We start from the raw sequence: 17,766 nt of genomic DNA, 5'->3' as shown, positions 1-17,766 counted from the left end.
AAGTTGCATTATTAAATAGCTTTCTCTTTCGTACCAGGCCTGGTTTGTTTTGACAAGCGCTCGTAGTGGATTACCGTACTACTTGTGAATCTATTGATCGACCCCTTGGAGAGTGTTACGTGTGAAGAGTTGTGCATCTCAACCGTGGGCTGTGATCCTTCCTCGACCAACATAGTAAGGTAGTGTGGCTATGATTGGTATGTCTGGGAGTATTCCCAGTATAATCACTGGTGAAGCTACTTGGTGTGCTCCATGGAGGTAGTCGTGTTGTAGGTAGTTGCTCTTCTGAAAAACAACTTTCTCGTGTAGAGTCAACATGTAGCATTGGTATGACATGGTCTATTCATACAGGGACCATTGAGTTTCTATCGACCCCTACGAGTTGTGTTTCTATGTTGCTTAATTTCGGCTAGATGGGCTTCCGATGGATGTTGTATTCAGAGTTTAGTAGCAGGAGTTGATCACGATGACGGCAGCTGCTGCTGAATCCACTGTTACTCCCAACGGCCTATATGATAACCTCCGACGGCTTATCAATGTGGTGGATGAGCTCAGGTAGTATTGAGGGTATCTCTGTGAGGGTCATTGGTGCTCTCAGGGACGTCGGCCTACAGAAGATTATCAACCTCCCTCGAATTGTCGTTGTCGGTACCCAAAGCTCAGGGAAGAGTTCGGTAGGGTGCCCTGTCGACTGCTGCTCATGGTCGACTTCACGGTGGTCTCTGTCAGGTGTTGGAGAGCGTTGTTGGGCTTGACTTCCTCCCTCGTGGGGATGGGGTGGTAACAAGAAGACCTCTTGAGCTTAGGTTGGTCCATCTGTCTGAAAGTGAGCGGGAGTGATGACGGTTGTTTACGAGTGGAGGGGGCCCTTCCTTAGGTGATCATAAACCTGATGATGCTTGGGCAGTATTCCCTGACCGCCCTGAGAAGAAGTTCACGGACTTTGATGAGGTAATAGGCGAGGCTTTGGGTGCCAATGAAGAGCTCCTATTTAGTTGCCGCCTTGTAGCTGCCATAGGTTTTCACGTGATATTATGTCTCTCAGAGTGGTTTCTGTTAGGTCCGCAAGGAAATTGAAAGGCTCACTGATGTTGCAGCTGGAGCCAACAAGGGTATAGTGGATGACCCCATAGTTATGACCATGTAGCCGTGATGCCTGAGTGGTGGTAGTGGTGATGGGAGCTGCTGCGACAGATACGCGACGGCGGCCCCTGATCTGACTTTGATTGACTTGCCTGGAATTACTCGTGTCCCTGTGAAGGGCTCAGACCAGAAGGAGGATATTGAGAAGGTCACCAAGGTGGGCTGAACTCTTCCATAAGAATGCTCTAATGCTTGATGGTAGGACATGACTTACCGTTACATTCGGGACCCTCGGACTATCATATTGGCGGTTCTGGCGGCTAACCAGGACCTGAGTACTAGCGATGCCTTGCAGATGGCCCGGCAGGTTGACCCTTCTGGGTTCAGGACGATAGGGGTAGTATTGTCACGTCTGATGCTCGCAGTATTGTCAGTGTAGGTGATCACGAAAATCGATATCATGGACAGAGGCACTGATGCAATCAAGATGCTCACTGGAGAGGACATACCTCTGCGGTTAGGCTACGTTGGGGTGAAAAATAGGTACTTCTTTGGTGGTAGTGATGGTCGAGTGACGAGGCGTTGTAGGTCACAGGCCGATATACGTGAGAATATGAGGGTGAAGGAGGCGTTACAGCATGAGAAGGAATGGTTCGAAAGTCATCCTAAATACAACAAGCTTCCTCCTGGCCTGACGGGCACAGGTGAGGAGGAGATGCTCTTGGAGGTAGTCGAAGGTTGGTGGGCTCGCAGGTTGCCTGGTCCAGAAGCTTACGAGGGTACTGTTTCGTCACATACGCAATTTCCTACCTGAAATTAAGAAGGAGATAACCGATAGAAGGACGAAGTAGTGTGTTGATGGTAGAGGAAGAGCCAATACGTAGTGTGTTAGGGTCCAGGATAGACTAGAGCAGATTGGTAGCGGTGTGCCTGTGGATGAGAAGGAGCAGGTCCAACTGATGTGGACTATGATAACGGATTATTGTGATATGTTCAAGAACACTATCAGGGGTAGTAGTAGGAGGGAGGTCATGGTGGTATGGTGATGGTGCTGTGTTAGGGAGGAACGATAGGAAACTCCAACACTACTTGGCGGCCTCTGCTGAGAGTGGAGAACAGCTGGCCTCTGGGGGCAGTCAAATAAGGAGTGTGTTTAATGACTTCTTGGTAGGGTCTCCTTGGATGGGCTTTGGGTAGCTGTGCTCAGGCCGACTTCGAAGAGGAGCCCTGCACTAGAGACCTCACTGATGAGGACATTGAGAGGGCTATTAGGGTCCATGAGGGCGATGCCTTGCCAGGTAGATCAGCTGTGGATTTAGGGTGTCATGGCGTGCAATTATCAGGCTTCCCATCTCCTGATATTTTCGAATTTCTTATCCTACCATACCTCCGCCAAATTCAAGGCCCTACGATGGAGTGTTTGAACACCGTTGCGGCTACTCTCGAGGTAGACCAGTTGGCTATGGCTAGCGTTGCTTAGGTGTGTCGTAGGTCCTCAGCCAGAAGATGGCTCGAACGGTCTTCAAGCGCTTTCCCAAGCTCGCGGACCAGGTAGTAGGCCGAGGCTTAGGATTGGTTAATAGATGTGGCTGTCGTCCAGGTACTAGAGCTCACCTCGCAGATCCTTTACAGAGAGAAGGAGCATACCCGGGCTATATTGGAGGACTTGGTGGCTTATGATACGGGGTACCTCTTTACGAACGATGAGGAGTATTTGGAAAGCCATGGATCGATGCAACCGATGTGGGTGTTATTGGTTGAGGAAATGGTTGGATAGTTGAGGATAGGTACCAGCCTTCCCCGGCCTTGCCTAATGGTCCTACTTCCAATATGGAATCGCCCCCGGGAGTCGCTGGAGGGCCTGGCGGGCCAGCCCAAGGTGGAGTAGCACAGCAGCAGCAGCAGGTGGGTTGGTTGCTGTGGTCCTGTGTGTGTATCGGAAGGAACAGGTCCCGAGGAATGTGATGGGGCAGAGGGCCAGCCATCGTCGTGGTTATGCTGGGCCTTATGTGACGGAGATACGCCGCCGTCTTGATGCCTACTTCTCCCTAATCATCAGGAATGTTCGCGACTCGGTCCCAAGGGCCGTCGGGTACTTCCTGGTTCGCCAGGTGAGGCAGTGAGACTGCGAAGGAGGGTGGGAGACTACTGTGTAGGTGCAAGACAAGCTCCAGTTTGAGCTGTACACCAACGTCAACAGAGCCGAGAAGCTGCCGGAGCTACTTGGGGAGCCACCGCATATCATGGAAGAGAGGAAGCAGCTGACGACGCAGGTGGGGAGGGGTTGGCTGGAGAGCTTGGAGAATAGGATGGTGTGTTAGTTGCGTATCCTGGACAATGCACACAATGTACTGCAGCGGGACCCTACCATTACGGCACTACAGTTGGAGACTATGGACATGTTGGGAGATGAATCGATATCCCCTCCAGCCACTCGGAGGCCTAGGAGCCCTAAGACCAGCAAACAGCAGTATTCTGGAGTTTACAAGTCCACTGGAGCACCACCGCCACCCTCAGCTGGGGTCCCTCCACCAGGCAACGTCACGTCTGGGCCGCCGCCGCCTGCTCCCCCGCCGGGTGGTAGTCTGTTCGGCAACTCTACCTCAAAGGTTCATGGAGGCAACACGGGTAGCATCCCGGCTGCCCATCCTGGCCAGGGCTCGTCCCTCTTTGGAGGGAGAAACTACCCAGGCAGTAGGAGGACCCAGCCGGCGCACAATCCCCTTTTCCAAGATGACTGATAACTGTACGTTGCATCTCAATAGCATTGGGCTCGAGTGCCCTCAAAGACCATCGTCGAAGCAGTTGTGTACGATAGGGAGTCCCCCTTGTTTTTGCGCATAGTATGTCAATGCAGGCATCTTACTGTCATTCTGGGCGGGTAGTTGAGTACCATTGAGAATAATGCCTCTATCGAGGACGCCGACTCGCGGCTCGCTACGATGGGCTCTCGTGATGGAGATGACGATCTGTTCGCGTCCTCTTGGGGCTCAGTGGTAGTATCCTATCCTAATATGGCTGCATTGTGATGCCTGCTGCTGCACTCATGAGGCCCTGCCAATGATTCGTGTCTTGATTTTCTTCAGCCCAATCCTAAGGTAGCAGCGAACGAGATACCCTCTAGGTAGGGAGCCTTTGGGTAGAGCCTTGGACTAAGCTGTGTGTGTTCATCATGGGTAGTGTTGTTAGGACCGAGGTTGAGAATAGACCAGGGGAAGTATCCCGGATCCCTTCATGTTGCGAAAAGGGCAGTGGAGGAAGTAGTCACTCGAGTGGCTGGGAGCTTCTTCTTCTTCTAGCTGCTGGGGTCTCAGTGTTGGAGGAGCAGCAAATGCTGTGGTGTTGTCACAATCTTATCGTGATGCATGTGGAGGTAAACGGGGATCCGGCAGGAGAGGAAAAGCTCAGTAAAGAGGTACGACCCTGGTCCAGACGAACGGCTCGAGGAATTGATGTATAGGAACAGCAGTACTGGTTAGATTTAGTGGTCTCGGATAATACCCCTGCGAGTTTTGGTCGGGGAGCAATGGTTTTTGGCACACGGGATAGGCCGTTATTAACTATGGAGGCGGTCTCTAGTAAAGGGTTACCTTGTCCGAGGCGACCACGACTGCTATGGTCTGGCCAGAGTTCCACAATGGTGTAGCTTTCGGCCTCGCTATGAGGGGGAACCTGGACAGGGAGTGGTTCGTTAGTATCATGAGCTCAAGGAGACTAACAGATGATCCTGGTATCGGAGGGCAGGCCTTCTCATGGACCTAGGTCTGCGTGATTTTATGAAGCCCGATGTGTTCCGCCCAGATGCCTGGGTGGTGGAGCTGGGCATGGGCAGCGTTGGTGTGATATGCGCTGTGCTATTGGGGGTCTCGGCCTCGAATGTAGGCTCTCAAGTCGTTGAGGGTTGTAGACTGTGTTACGTCCATACACCGGCTTTGTCGGGTCAAACGAACCAGTCTGCAGGTAGCTTTTTTCGAACGCTCCAATAGTGCTGTGGTGTTATACAATGGTGTGGTATCGCTTGGTCTTCTACATTACCGTTCTGAAGACGTCACGTTGGGTACTTTCCTGTTGAAGAATCGTCGTAACCTGGATAGTATCACTGGTGGTTCGAATGATTATGGGGTTGGTCTTCGTCCAGCCTACGGGGTCGCTTTGGACGTGGCACTAGGCCTCACGTTCGGTGTTAAACCGTTACCATGCAGCCTCAGGGACGGGGTCGTTGAATACAGCGGCGAAGCGCCTTATATACTTCGCTACTCGTGAGGCGTGCGTTGTGGAGGTCGTGCATATGCCGAGGAGCCGGCATAAACTGTTTAGTAAGAGACCGGACTGTTGGTTTGTGGTTGGCGTGGCTCTAACTATGGTACAGGGCGTAATGCCGCGATTGCTGTCATGTGTAGATGGCTGTAGTGAGAAGTATGGTTGGAAGTCTGGCCAGTGTAGGCCAGTGGAGTTGCTTTCCATCTTTAAGAGTGTATGCCTAGTGGTACGTCCTTTGCAGTGATAGCGAGCCTTCCACGAGATGGCTGCGGGCCTGACGCTCAAACCTTGGTAACTTGCAGGAAATATGGTGTGGGCTCTTCATGGTCATCCTTCGATTCGTCCTCAGGTTCAACATCCTGCTATCGGCTGCTACTCTTATAGCTGGCAGTGGCTGTTCTCGTGTTGTAGCGATGATTAAACGGGTCCGGCGCAAGGTACTCCTGTACGCCACCCAGAAGTCTCATCATTGAGCTGGTCAGGTGTTCGAGACTACTCACAGAGTAGCAGCGGAGGACGAGTCAGTGTATGGCATTCAGCAAGCCCTGCACATCTGTACAGGGCTACTCTATCCAGACTGGGGCGATGTAGATTGAAGATCAGCCCATTGAGTGGAGCCGCGATGATGCTGGTAGCATTGTGGCCTGGCAATAGGCACGATATGAGCGACATGGAGTAAGGCTCGAATTGGGTGTACTCAGTGGGGGATCGGCTCATAGTCTAGGGGTTGGGCAGGTACCATGTTCAAGTATTCCGACACTTGTACGGTCTAGCAGTTGAGAGGAAAGATCCGTAGTGAGGCTGCACCAGCACTTAATATTGCACCTTGTGTACATGACTACCACCAGCACTCTTTCAAGCACTCTAGTTTTGTGTTACTTTTCCGTAGAAGGAGCTGATGGCTGGTCAGTGCTTGTATGCCACGAGGTCTTGGAGATCGATTCTTATGATATGCTCGGTGCACCCCGGCAGGCTTCTGGGACGGGCATCGTGTCAGATGCCAGCCCGTCGTTCTGTTGTCGCCCTGCCGAGCATTTCCCACGATGCAGGAGCTCATCAAAAGCACGTGTAATGAACAGTTGGTCACTTGCCATCACACTGCTCGTGGTTCCTACAGATGCGACGTTGCTATCGTGGGCGGTGGTATCAGTGGCTGTTCGCTGGCTTGGGTCCTTACTCGGTTCACGGACATGTAAGGCTGGTGATGGTGGAGGAGGTATTCTCGACTACTTAGAAACTCTGTCATAGTGCTGGAAAGGCATCATAATGTGGGGAGAGTGTGCAGCCATGCAACGAGTAACTCGCAGACCATGCACCGTGTAGGGGCTCCTCTGACCTGTATTGTATCATGAATAGTATCTTCCCTGTAGTAGGGCGATATCGAGACTAATTACGATTTGCATAAGGCTCGTCGGGCCAACAGCCAAGCTGAGTTGCTACGGCGTTTCACTGTCAACGTCCTGGACGAGACGGAGAGGGATAGCTGTATTTTCAGGATGGTAGGGCCCACTCTACTCAGAGGGTGTGGTGGGGCTCGTCCGTAGTCGCAATCATGGGTGGCTGGCTTCAGTCGAAGCTGTGTCTTGGCATCGGCGAAGATGAGCAGGAGTTGCTCAGGCGACGGTATGAGTCCTTCAAGGAGGAGTTCCCCTCAATGCAGTTTACAGAGGACAAGTAGACGTATAGTGTCCCAGAGTTGAGATTGGTTATGGGGCTCTCATCAGGAGGGAGATATCACGGTTGGAGCCAGCAGTAGTGTTGGAGGACCTTCAGGGGTCGAAGTTCAGAGAGGAGCCTCTAGCGGCTCTATTCTCAGAAAATGAGTGAGTTGAAACTGGCAATTGCTACTTAGATTGCTGAGGAAAGGTACGCTGCTGTGGACTATGGTGAGCTCACACAGTCCTTCGTTCGCCACTCTCGACGGGATGCCCTGATACGTGGTAAAAAGATAGAGTTCATAACATCAACAAAAGTGAGTCGAGACCCATATCTTGTAGGACTATCATATTCAAGGTTGGCTCTACCATGGTATCTGATAACGGAGATATCATCATACGATGCTCTATGAACCATGTTGAGGTTCGGGCCAGATTCTGCATCGTCTCAGCTGGCGGCTACTCGGTACTTTCCCTGTGCGCTTCCTCCTCGAAGGATACTCCCGACCAGCAGCCTTGGTGTACATGTCGGTTCAGTTGCTGTTGGCGCACATCCTTGGTCTTGCTAAGCATCTGTCGTTACTTCCCATAGCGGGTTCCTTCTTCTTCGCGGGCTCATCAGGAGCTTATCGCAGACTACTCAACGGCAAGGTGTAGGGGCTTGATGCTATTTGAAGGGCCATAGTGTTGAGGTCAGGTACGCCGTCCAGGACCCTGCCTTGCCTTTTGCTGCTCCTCATGCTGACCCCGATATTGCCCGACTCGGGCATCCAACTCGGTGGGGCTTGTGACGATCTGCTGCTTGTGAGGAGGTCTTCCCGTTCTAGGTTTGGTCCAACGGCAGCGTTCCACCCGATGATGGAGAGGTACCTTGTGGAGTCCCTACCGGACGCTCTGAAGACGATGCAGTTGACGGACCCTGCAACGCTGGCTGCCATAGCTGACATCCTCGCAGACAGGCCACACTTGATAGGATATGCTCTGGCACAGATGACGTAGCAAAGGGAGGCGTGGGGATGTGAGTGTCCTTCCATGGTCGCAGGTATGAGGTCCCACTGCTTGGAGAGCAACAGTACGCCATGTAAGAGTAGTGCGGCTTTGACTTCTCAGGAGTGGCTGTACTTCAGCAACGAAGCGGGGAGATTGGTCCCGGCCATTGCTCGAGGGACCATCAGACTGACACCAGCGTATGGGCTCGGAGGGGTCCGCCCACAGTTGCTGGACACTGAGAGGAAAGTTCTGGTAAGGCTTCCCGTCGTATGAGGGTACTCAAGCTCCGGTGCTCAGCTGATGGGAGCTGGCAAGATAGTCGATCCAGGAATGCCCAGTATGATATTCAACATCACGCCCTCACCAGGAGCGACTGTCTGTTTAGCCAGCGCCTTGTCGGATGCTCTAAGGTGGGGCGGCCTCTTGAATGCCACGCTAAACAACTGTGTGTGTCAGGGTTTGTGCTCATCTTGGCGCAGAGTTTGACCATGAGGGGGCGATGGCCACGCTGGCCGTGGATCTGTCCGATCCCTGTATTGCTGAGCTTGTCTTGGCCTGAGACGTTTTCTCCTCGTACACTGAGTGAAAATCCTTCTATCTGTTTGCTTGGGTCTGGTCCGACTGAGGATGGTATTTCTTATCCGCATTTGGAATTGATTAGATTGTGTTCCCGTCAATACCCTTGGGGCGGTAGTAGCAACCTCAGCAGCCCTCATCACCTTGGACAGAGCATCCTTTAATCTTAACTGAGAGACGCTAGCTGATCTCTCACGGTCCTTGACTCTGTCTTGATGCTCAGCCATGTGCTGCCTAACTCGCTACGTCGACTTGTCTTCTATACTGAACTCTTGTGTGTTGAATGTCGCTGCTCGTAGCAGTGGGCACGTGTGGCTAGCGGCAGCTTGCTTATGCTAAATGTATTCTGACGGGTCACCATTGCCGGCTGGGAGAGGTCAGCAGGTACGGCCCCTTGATGATCGAGAGGATGAGGAAACGAGTAAAAGGTCCCCTCACGGTGAGGACGGCCACTATTCTCGCTCTCATCGTACATGTCCAGTGTTGTCAAACTTGATGGATGCGAACTGCGAGCTAACAGGTATATCATATGAACCACATCTACTATGCTTACCGAGAAAAGACGGTCTTATACGCTCTTCCGAGCGCCTTTCAAGTGAGTGTCACCCTGAAGTGCCTCGAGATATATAGGCTCGAGTTGAGGTACATTAAACGAAGCACCAAGTCGCGGAGCCACGCCGTGTCGGTCACTGCAAACTGTCAATGTGACACCTACCAGCAAACGTATGCACTACCTCGACCACCCCTTCCTACTACTGCTCGAGTGTAGGCTATACTGAGTCCCTTCTCCGATACGTTAGTACCGAGACTGTGGCAGAGCTTGTTCGGTCGGATAAAGTCTCTGAGGAAGATGCCATCTATCTTGTCGACTGTCGCTACCCGTAAGGTGTGCTATGTGGTAGTAGTTGCTGCATCGTTTGGCAGATATGAGTTCAAGGGGGGCCATATAGTGAATGCCATGAACTTCCCTCCGTATAACATGGAGTCTCTGAAGGAGTTCGTGTTCAACGAGCTAGCCAGCCGAGATCGGCGTCGGGCTATAATAATCCTCCACTGTGAATTCTCTCAAGTCAGAGCACCTCTTGCGACTGACGCTTTGAACAAGTAGGAGGACAGGACGGGTTGCCTCGTCCATGTGCTAACTCGTTTCACATATAGGCTAGCTTGGAGGATTTCCGTAAATGACCTTGTAGCCATCAAAACTGTAGACCATGGGAGCATGGCATGTTCGGGCAGGCACTCTGCTCGGTATGGGTGTTCGAGGCCACTGGAGCTGTATGTCATGAAGGGTGGCTATTGCGACTTCTTTCGGAAGTTCAAACAGCTCTGCGAGCCCCAGGCCTACACCGAAATGTGAGCTGCTTATGATACAGCTACCCCGTGTCCAGTACTTGCCCTCTATGTCAGGCAAGGTAACAGCGCAGAGAACGTCGATATTGGACCTAACCTGCTATACCCTGATGTGAGATATAATTCATCGTATGCTCGTAGCTAGCTAGTAGTCGTTGTCAGAGCCGGCAGCTGGGTAGAAGTAGTCCCCCACCAGCTCTGGTTGCACGTGGTCGACGGCGAAAGGTGGGGCTAGTGTATCGAGTTGATTACTGGTTAGTAGCAGGCACGTGGGCGATGCTTCGATGATATGGAGATCTCATTCCGTGGTGAGGGCGTAGCGATGATGGACGGTTAAGTGCATTTACCCTGCTAGAGTCTTGTCGACGCCGCTCCTCTCGCCTTTCCTCGTCGTCTTGGGGGACGATGGATGAGAGAGAGTCCCCAATAAGGTGAGGGTATTGAGGACGGTCTTGATAATGTATGCTACTCAAGGTTGCTATCCGATGACCTCATTTGGCATGTACGACCAAGCATTCACAGCAAGGACAACACTGTGGCTGGTTGGGGCTCATCTGAGGATACGTGCAGCAACACTGCGAGCACAGCAGTACTTGACATGACACTTGAGGCTTCTCAGCCTGTTGATGCTCATCCTCAGACGGCATTCACGTCCGCTGGCCGGGGATCGGGTACGCGCAGATCTTCTGTGAGCAGTAAGAAGGGGTGAATATGTTGCACTCTAGGCTCGACATTACTAGGGATTAGAATAAAGTGATTCCGAATGAACTTTGGAGACGATCATCTGTTGGTCGAACACGGCTTTGGCGATTGGAGAGGTTCGTGAGGTGCCGTCAATCGCGTTATATGTAGCTGTGATAGCCAGCACAGCTGGGAGGGGCCCATCTTCCTAGGTTATCATGTCTGACTATGAATGCTCAGTACATGACATGTCTCCTCGCGATAGGGCTCACGATTTCCAACCTGTCCGTAAGCTTGTGGATTCACGCGTCTACTACCCTGGCAATGGTCTATTCTGTTGGATGTATGCATTTTATCAGGTGTATCCATGCTTGACCCCTGCGTGTCAGACGCCGATGATGATAATGACGATGAAGTGGTATAGAGTAATGTAACATCCCCAGTGCAAGAATGAACTGAGCAATATAGCCTTAACGCTGCTTCTCTAGTACCAATGTTAGTTTGCTGTTGAGGTTGTTTGTACCACACTAACATCGTTTTCGATAAATATACTAAGCGTTTGATTCAAGTGTCGTTAGAAGAAGACACTGATGATCTTCATCAGGGCGCGCGCTTTTTACATTTCGTGTCACGCTATCATCATGATCGTGGTAAGAGGACTTGCTCGCACAGTAGCCTGCAAGCGGTCCTGCCTGTGTAATGTAGACAGTATATGGCGGGCGCGAGAGTGCGAAGCGTAGCTCACGTGTTCATGTGTCAAACGATTGTTTATATTCGGAGCCTTCGTAGATTCTTATGAGAGTTATTGTTGGCACTCCAGTGTTAGTGATTTGACCATTGAGACAACACTACACTGAATGTAACTGCACGAGAATGCCTTCCAAGGCTGCTTGTTCATACTTAGCCGACGAAGACTATCTTCATCATAAGCTTAGCTAAGGAAATTCTTCAGTCTAGAGAGACATATTGTATGCTACGGGGGATTGGGGACAGCGACAATGATGCAGCAGCGTCTTACACCAGCCTCTCGACCTCATCGACCGCAGCTTAATATTATCTGATAACCGTGCCTACCTTTGGGATTGTTTTGCCAGAGGTCGCTCGCATCGATTATCCAAAATATCAATCGACGACCCGATTACGACTTGAAGTACATCCATCCACATTATCGTCGTTGCCATACTTGTGAGCGCTTGATCGACATGCTAATCTCGGTAGGTTTCTATTCTCATTTGCCCCTTACCGTCATGTCCGTTGGAAGCAAAACATCTTCGGAAGACCCGGAGAGGCTCGCTTCGTCCGAGTCCAATTCTTCCGTAGTTGCAGTAGTAGATAAAGCAGATGATAGTGTTGCAGACGACAGTAGCAAGGGCTCTACGGCTGAACATATGGTTCGAAGGACATACATCTCTTGCTTCGTCGCGACTACCCTATGTGGTTTTATCAATAATACGGGTTATAACTTTGTCTTTACCGTTTCGCAAGATCTTGCGAAACAGTTCCATCACGAAGATGCTATGTCATCATTCAGTATGGTCTTGTTGGCTGCTTGTTTCGGCATGACGATATTACACTCTAAGTTCTTTCTGCACTTTCCTTTTTTGGTGAGGATCTCAGCATGCTTAGTCTTTCAAACGATTGCCTATGTCTTGCTGGCAATAGCATGCAAGATGACTAATGACAATATTGGTTTTGGCCTATCCCTGGCAGGAGCGGTCAGTACTGGTTTCTCTCAAGCACTGGGTGAAGTACTGAACCTGAGTCAGCTGCATCACTTACCGCCTAGCCTTGTGGGTGGCTGGGGCCTTGGTACGGGCCTTTCGGGGATTTTCGCTCCCCTTATTTACATGCTTTTCCTCAACGTCTTCCATTGGTCTAGATTTGTGATCATGTTGGTTATGAATGTGCTTACGCCTATATACTTTGGTGCTTTCTTCTATATCAATCGTCAGGCGAACAAGAGGACTGTCAAGGGCACGAAGGATGACGAGACGCAGAACTCAGCTGAACTCAACTTGAAGTCCCTTGTGGGTGTTTGCAAATATGCGGGGTTCATCATTTTCAACTTGGTCGCTGTGTACTTTCTTGAGTACTTCATACAGTCCGGCTTTATGGACCGAGCTTCTATCAATGTAGATAAAGTGCATTCTGCATATATTGCTGCTAACTCCTATGAGATGATGTTAATAGGCTACAACGTTGGTGTGACCATATCGAGAGTGTCTGTGACTTTCTTCCGCATAAAATGGGTTTGGTTGCCTACTGTTCTCCAGGCATGCAACGCCATCTTCTGGGGTTTCGAGGCTACTACCCACTTCATCAGGAATGGCCTTGGCCTGGCGGGTTTCTATCTATACATACCGTTAGCAGCCGTCATTGGTCTAATGGGCGGGCTCTCTTATGTCAACTGTATGTATCAGATACAGGGTAAGGAGGATATCCCCAATGACCTCAGACAGCTGTCGGTCAACTTGGGCTTTGCTGCTACTAATATTGGTATCGTGCTTGCTAGTGGTTTGGATTTGTGGTTGGCCAATACAGTGCTGAGTCAATGCAAGATATACGACTGTAGTGAGCCTCCACAGATCTACAACTAAGACAACTGTATTGACATCATCAGTAACAGTGTTGTTGTTTAGTCTTATATGCAGACCATTGAGGTTCACTGAATATGTCATCATCATGATCGACTGCCGTTCCTCTCCTCTGCCTTAAGAGATGCCATCTTCTGAAATAGTTCCCTTTGGAGTATGTCTAGACTATATTATATAACTCTTTGTTGGTAGTCATCGTAGTTGGATATGCGCTGTTTGTTCTTACCACGCTCTAGTCACTTCACCTATTACCATCATTGCTTAGTAGGTGACAGTAGTTGCCTCCATGTCGTAGTCGTTATAGGCCGTTATACATTTACGATGGGTCTCCTAGTGCCATTGTTTGCTACCTGACCAGATCGTTGCTTCAGTGTAGTACCTTGCATATCACCAACGTCAGTGCTCATCGTCCTCGTTGTTCCCCTCCTTGATGGAAGATTTGATGAGAAGAAGTTCCTGCTGGAGTTACTTCTGGCATTTGGTATGTAGCATAGGCATATCATACTACATCATATATCCTCACTCCTGTCCCTGTTCTGGCCGGGTGTCTTCCACTAAGCGTGACTTCCTAGTGTATACACGTTATTGGTATGTGTTGTGTTAGTATATTCCTCAATATTGCCATGTATGGTGGCCTCTGGGGTCGTTGAACTTGTGAGTGATCATGCTTCTAACCTTCCGTTGTAGTGGAAGGTGCCCGAGTAGAAGAGTATAGTGTGAGGAGTAGTCGTGCGTATGCAGTTCAATTGGAAGGAAACGTAGGTAACTCTGAAAAATGTGGTGAGGTTGAGCCTTCAGTGTGAGAGGTCGCTCAGTATGTGTCTTGGATGGTAGATGCACCTTTTTCGAAGTTTTTGTTATACCCTGGATGGAGTTGGCTTCCAAGATCTCGTCAGTTCCTCAAGAGGACATCTTCGCCAATCCCTTCTTCGTCAAGGTTAGAGAGGAGGATTCTCTACTACAGTACGCAGCAGCAGGAGGAGGAGGAGCTGCTGTTGCTACTGCCTCTGCCGCCGCAAGCAGTGGACGGCCGCCTGTGGTAATACTCATCCGCATCAACGTGCAGGATTCCGTTGGTGATGTTATAGTGGATTTTATACGTAGATTATCACGGAGGTTTTGAGCCGTCGTAAATCACCTTCTGGGAATACAATCTTTTCTGGAGAGGATCTCTCAGCCTTGAAACCTCGGATGAATAGACCACATTTCCGCTCGTCTACGGCGTTCCCATCGAAAATGGTTTAGTATTTGCTCAGATTCTCGTGCCCTGTAAGCGATCCTTGGCTGGGCAGCCTGAAAGCGTGTGCCTAAGCAAACACCAAGTAGAGGCCCATATCTTACAGAGCGCTCACGTATCGGGCCAGTATTGCAATTTGAGAGGGCAGGTACATGCTATTCTCCTTAGCTTGATTATGGTATGTCTACCAGGGATTGGAAATAAAGGCCGATCGAGTGATCACCGGAGTTGGTTTCGGGCAGCGACGAGTGTGTCACGTTACTCAAACGGAGAATATGTAGACGGGCAGCGGTGATCAAACCGTGATGTTAATTCCCACAGGTATGATTACGGGATCAATTTCAAGATATTCGTCTTGGACAGGCCCGTGTGTGGAGCATACACCAGTAGTAAAGGTAGTAGTGGTAGCCTTAGGTTTTGATTCGGCTAGGTTCTCCCTCTGTCAGGTGGAGCTGGCCCGGCCAGCCTGGCCATGACGGGTCCATGTGATTGGCTTACTGCATGCCCGCAAGCAGAGGATGACTTCTACGATAAGATCTTCAGATTCCGTCAGACATACCTCTTGGTGAGCTCAGCGGCACATGGTGGGCAAGCAAGACTAACAGTGTGATGAGCAGGTACCTGGTTATGAGAAGGCAGCGGCTGTGAGGATTCGTGCCATCGCTGATGAGGCTGTTGCCACTGTAGAGAGATACGAGGCGAGTAATAAGGACGTAGTAGTCTTGAACAATCTAAATCTTGAATCCACAATCTACTTTAGAACTGTTCTCTCATTCGTAAAATGCGATCCCAGAACAGGTTTGCAGGACTCTCGTCGCCTCTCAGATAAGCATTCTGAAATTCCCAGACCGATAGCAGCGCCCCCAGGGTCGGATATAAAGTAGTACTGTGTTGAAGTGGATAAGGGTCGATAGAGCTTGTGTGTAGGCATGAAGTAGAGAGAACAGCTTATGCGACTCTGCATGCTTTCCTCTTCTCCCACTTACTCCAGTACACGCTGGTGGATGATACCAAGCTTACAGAGCACATAAGGTATGCTCATCGTTGCGCCTTCCTCAGTTGAGGGCAAGAGCTTCCTCATCAATTATGGAAGTTTGCATACGAGTTCGGGTAGAAGTGTACAGAAACCTATGATAATCTGCTCAGAAAATTCGTATTGTCCCCGGTTCGCAGACCGTGGGCGTATTTTTCAATACCGATCGTCGTCATGAAGATCTCCGTGCGGCATTACCTATTTTGATCTTGTGTGTATGTAGGAACTACTCCCAAGGAGGCAACCTGAACTTACGAACGATTCTGGCAGCAGCAGCTGCGCCGAAGGATATTCTCGCGGCCAAGGACGAAGTATGTCCATTGATACCATTCTGGTTTCTTTTCAGTGTTGGAGGAATATATGTTTGCTTTCCTCAGCTCAGCTTGGGAGCTTCCTCACTAATAGTAGAACTTCTATGACACTTCTACTCGAATTCGTATGTCAATTTCTATTATAGAAGTTGACATACGAACTCGGGTAGAAGTGTACAGAAACCGACAAGAATTTTCCGAAATTTTTTCAGAATTTTCAATATTGTCACCAACACATGCAGTTTACCAAGTGCATATTTTCTCGCACTGGTTCACGGTGGACCGTACACTGACTCATTGCAGGTGTTGTCGCGCTGTGTCCAGAGTCTAGTAGCTGAGCTCGGCGAATTAGATAATCACATAGCTCCTATGGACAAGCTTTCGGCTCTTACGGTGAGTGATTTTTACACTCACAGACAACGATGTGAGGGCGTGTTATCAGGCCGCATTAGAGCAGTGCCAGAAACTGGTATCAGAGATCGTCCGCTCGTCCATGAGGGGGGCGGAGCACACTGGGCAAGTCCGGGTGGAAGTGTCAGCTGATCATGTAGTATCCTCCATCTTGGATATGTCGTGAATATCATCAGCAGATCCTGGCGATGTTCGTGGCCGCTGTGGCTCTACTGACCGGCAATAGAGATCGCAGTAACGTGAGGATTCAGATGAATGCTCATATCTGCCATATAGATATGTACATCGAGGCTCATGAGGAGTTGAAGTGAGCTCTTGGGCGGTGCTGTTGTAGGGGGAGAGTCTAACGGGAGTATCTTAGATTCTCCCAAGGTCAATACGCATTGTCTACTATACGGTCAGCGCTCGAGTTCTGGAGCCAACCTCACACTGAGTGTCGTGAGTTTGACATCCATACCCCAGAGGAGGGGAGGAATGAAGATAGCTCAGAGGAGGGTAAGGCTTCTTTACCATCTTTCCCCCTCTTCCTGGCCCTGTCTCCTTAATGCTCCACTACAGTGCTATCACTGCCTGCTTCATCCCTTGTAGGTATGTTCGAGCAGTCGTGCTCTGTATTCGAAGCCTGCCTTCGGGCGGGCGCTGACGAGCCTCCCTATGGTTCCACATCGATACGGCCGACTGCAAGTGTTGCAAAGGTTTCCTATTCCTCTTGCTCGTCGTGTTGATACTGATATCACGATTGTACTGCAGTTTTAGTCGTATGCCCATCACGATGCAGAGGGCTCGACGTGAGCATCGACAGGGTCTACGACCAACGACTGTTACTCTCCTCACTCTGGTCTCCTGCTATATCGGCACTTCTACACTATTATTTGCCTCGGGCTTCCATGATCTAGTGGAAACCAACGTCCCGACACAGCTCTCTACTGTGGGTTCGCTGCGAGGAAGGCTGACGCCTCCTCGTGTCGTCACTCCTCCTAAGCTGCCTCCTTACTCGCCTCCCCTCTTTGGGGTCTGGGCGGTATCGGCAGTATCTGGGGTCCTCTTACTGAGCGCTGCAGTTGGTCGCAGTGGTGGTGCTTCCCGCCTGGCTCGGCCTCTGGCGGTTGTAGCCTTCCTCGTGAATATCGGCGTGGGTATAGTAGGAGGGATCCTCCCATTGCTCCGGTGTGCATCCCTGGTTTTGAGGCTTGCCAAATGGTCGATGTCCTTGAGCTCTTTCCTCACATGGTTGTTCACTCTGGGTGTAGTCAGCCCCGAGATGCCTTTAGCATGGAAGTTGTATGCTGGAGCAGGAGCCCTTACTCAACCACTACTCGCGACTCTTAGGAAGGTAGCCCATCCAACGGACAGCTCTCTTTAACTTACGTTTGTTGTCTTGTTTGAGGTACTCCCTTCAGCGGCTATGACAGACATCCCATTCACGTTCCTCTGGCTGATAGTGGACTCGGCTGCTCATTTCGCGCAGAGTTGGATCGCTCGAACGGTCCTCGGTGGGGGCTGAGCAGGAGTATGCTGACCGAGTATGCCAATACAGTAACATTCTACTCTCCAGTCTCCCTGTGTCCCATTTTGAGTTCATATA

The 17,766-nt window shown here is 50.5% G+C and overlaps 6 protein-coding genes across 6 annotated transcripts; all 6 read left to right on the top strand.

The window, feature by feature from the left end:
• Window positions 1-466: 466 nt before the first annotated feature.
• Pmar_PMAR018053 (dynamin, putative) lies at window positions 467-3,873 on the top strand (the record flags this gene model as incomplete). The annotated part of the gene is made up of 20 exons (XM_002780957.1): window positions 467-555; window positions 599-674; window positions 730-826; window positions 878-951; window positions 1,061-1,143; window positions 1,195-1,300; window positions 1,346-1,480; window positions 1,523-1,626; window positions 1,672-1,787; window positions 1,837-1,930; window positions 1,976-2,094; window positions 2,144-2,250; window positions 2,291-2,381; window positions 2,427-2,530; window positions 2,575-2,634; window positions 2,684-2,826; window positions 2,871-2,988; window positions 3,027-3,194; window positions 3,240-3,356; window positions 3,405-3,873. The coding sequence occupies 20 exons, from the start codon at window positions 467-469 to the stop codon at window positions 3,822-3,824; spliced, it is 2,421 nt and encodes an 806-aa protein (XP_002781003.1). The 3' UTR covers window positions 3,825-3,873.
• A 1,732-nt stretch (window positions 3,874-5,605) lies between these two features.
• Window positions 5,606-5,939, top strand: Pmar_PMAR018052 (hypothetical protein; the record flags this gene model as incomplete). The annotated part of the gene is made up of 3 exons (XM_002780956.1): window positions 5,606-5,634; window positions 5,693-5,780; window positions 5,826-5,939. The coding sequence occupies 3 exons, from the start codon at window positions 5,606-5,608 to the stop codon at window positions 5,937-5,939; spliced, it is 231 nt and encodes a 76-aa protein (XP_002781002.1).
• Window positions 5,940-6,386: 447 nt separating this feature from the next.
• On the top strand, window positions 6,387-8,547 carry Pmar_PMAR018051 (fad oxidoreductase, putative; the record flags this gene model as incomplete). Its single annotated transcript, XM_002780955.1, has 14 exons — window positions 6,387-6,535; window positions 6,578-6,662; window positions 6,717-6,842; window positions 6,914-7,017; window positions 7,071-7,166; window positions 7,210-7,315; window positions 7,357-7,464; window positions 7,536-7,651; window positions 7,696-7,776; window positions 7,826-7,993; window positions 8,041-8,079; window positions 8,126-8,240; window positions 8,286-8,398; window positions 8,445-8,547. 14 exons carry the CDS (start codon window positions 6,387-6,389, stop codon window positions 8,545-8,547), a joined length of 1,509 nt encoding a protein of 502 aa, XP_002781001.1.
• A 562-nt stretch (window positions 8,548-9,109) lies between these two features.
• Pmar_PMAR018050 (m-phase inducer phosphatase, putative) lies at window positions 9,110-10,251 on the top strand (the record flags this gene model as incomplete). The annotated part of the gene is made up of 8 exons (XM_002780954.1): window positions 9,110-9,159; window positions 9,207-9,268; window positions 9,334-9,445; window positions 9,489-9,668; window positions 9,801-9,917; window positions 9,972-10,026; window positions 10,077-10,139; window positions 10,180-10,251. 8 exons carry the CDS (start codon window positions 9,110-9,112, stop codon window positions 10,249-10,251), a joined length of 711 nt encoding a protein of 236 aa, XP_002781000.1.
• Window positions 10,252-12,442: 2,191 nt separating this feature from the next.
• On the top strand, window positions 12,443-13,192 carry Pmar_PMAR018049 (cln3/battenin, putative; the record flags this gene model as incomplete). Its single annotated transcript, XM_002780953.1, has 1 exon — window positions 12,443-13,192. One exon carries the CDS (start codon window positions 12,443-12,445, stop codon window positions 13,190-13,192), a length of 750 nt encoding a protein of 249 aa, XP_002780999.1.
• Window positions 13,193-14,057: 865 nt separating this feature from the next.
• On the top strand, window positions 14,058-17,685 carry Pmar_PMAR018048 (hypothetical protein; the record flags this gene model as incomplete). Its single annotated transcript, XM_002780952.1, has 15 exons — window positions 14,058-14,228; window positions 14,446-14,574; window positions 14,618-14,703; window positions 14,748-14,821; window positions 14,873-14,991; window positions 15,044-15,128; window positions 15,252-15,306; window positions 15,354-15,458; window positions 15,683-15,770; window positions 16,074-16,163; window positions 16,213-16,317; window positions 16,361-16,488; window positions 16,543-16,676; window positions 17,432-17,514; window positions 17,569-17,685. 15 exons carry the CDS (start codon window positions 14,058-14,060, stop codon window positions 17,683-17,685), a joined length of 1,569 nt encoding a protein of 522 aa, XP_002780998.1.
• Between the last annotated feature and the right edge of the window lie 81 nt (window positions 17,686-17,766).

Source organism: Perkinsus marinus (assembly GCF_000006405.1).
Source record: "Perkinsus marinus ATCC 50983 genomic scaffold scf_1104296943930, whole genome shotgun sequence".
Taxonomy (NCBI): Eukaryota; Perkinsozoa; order Perkinsida; family Perkinsidae; genus Perkinsus; species Perkinsus marinus.
This window is presented reverse-complemented; position numbering and strand designations above follow the sequence as displayed.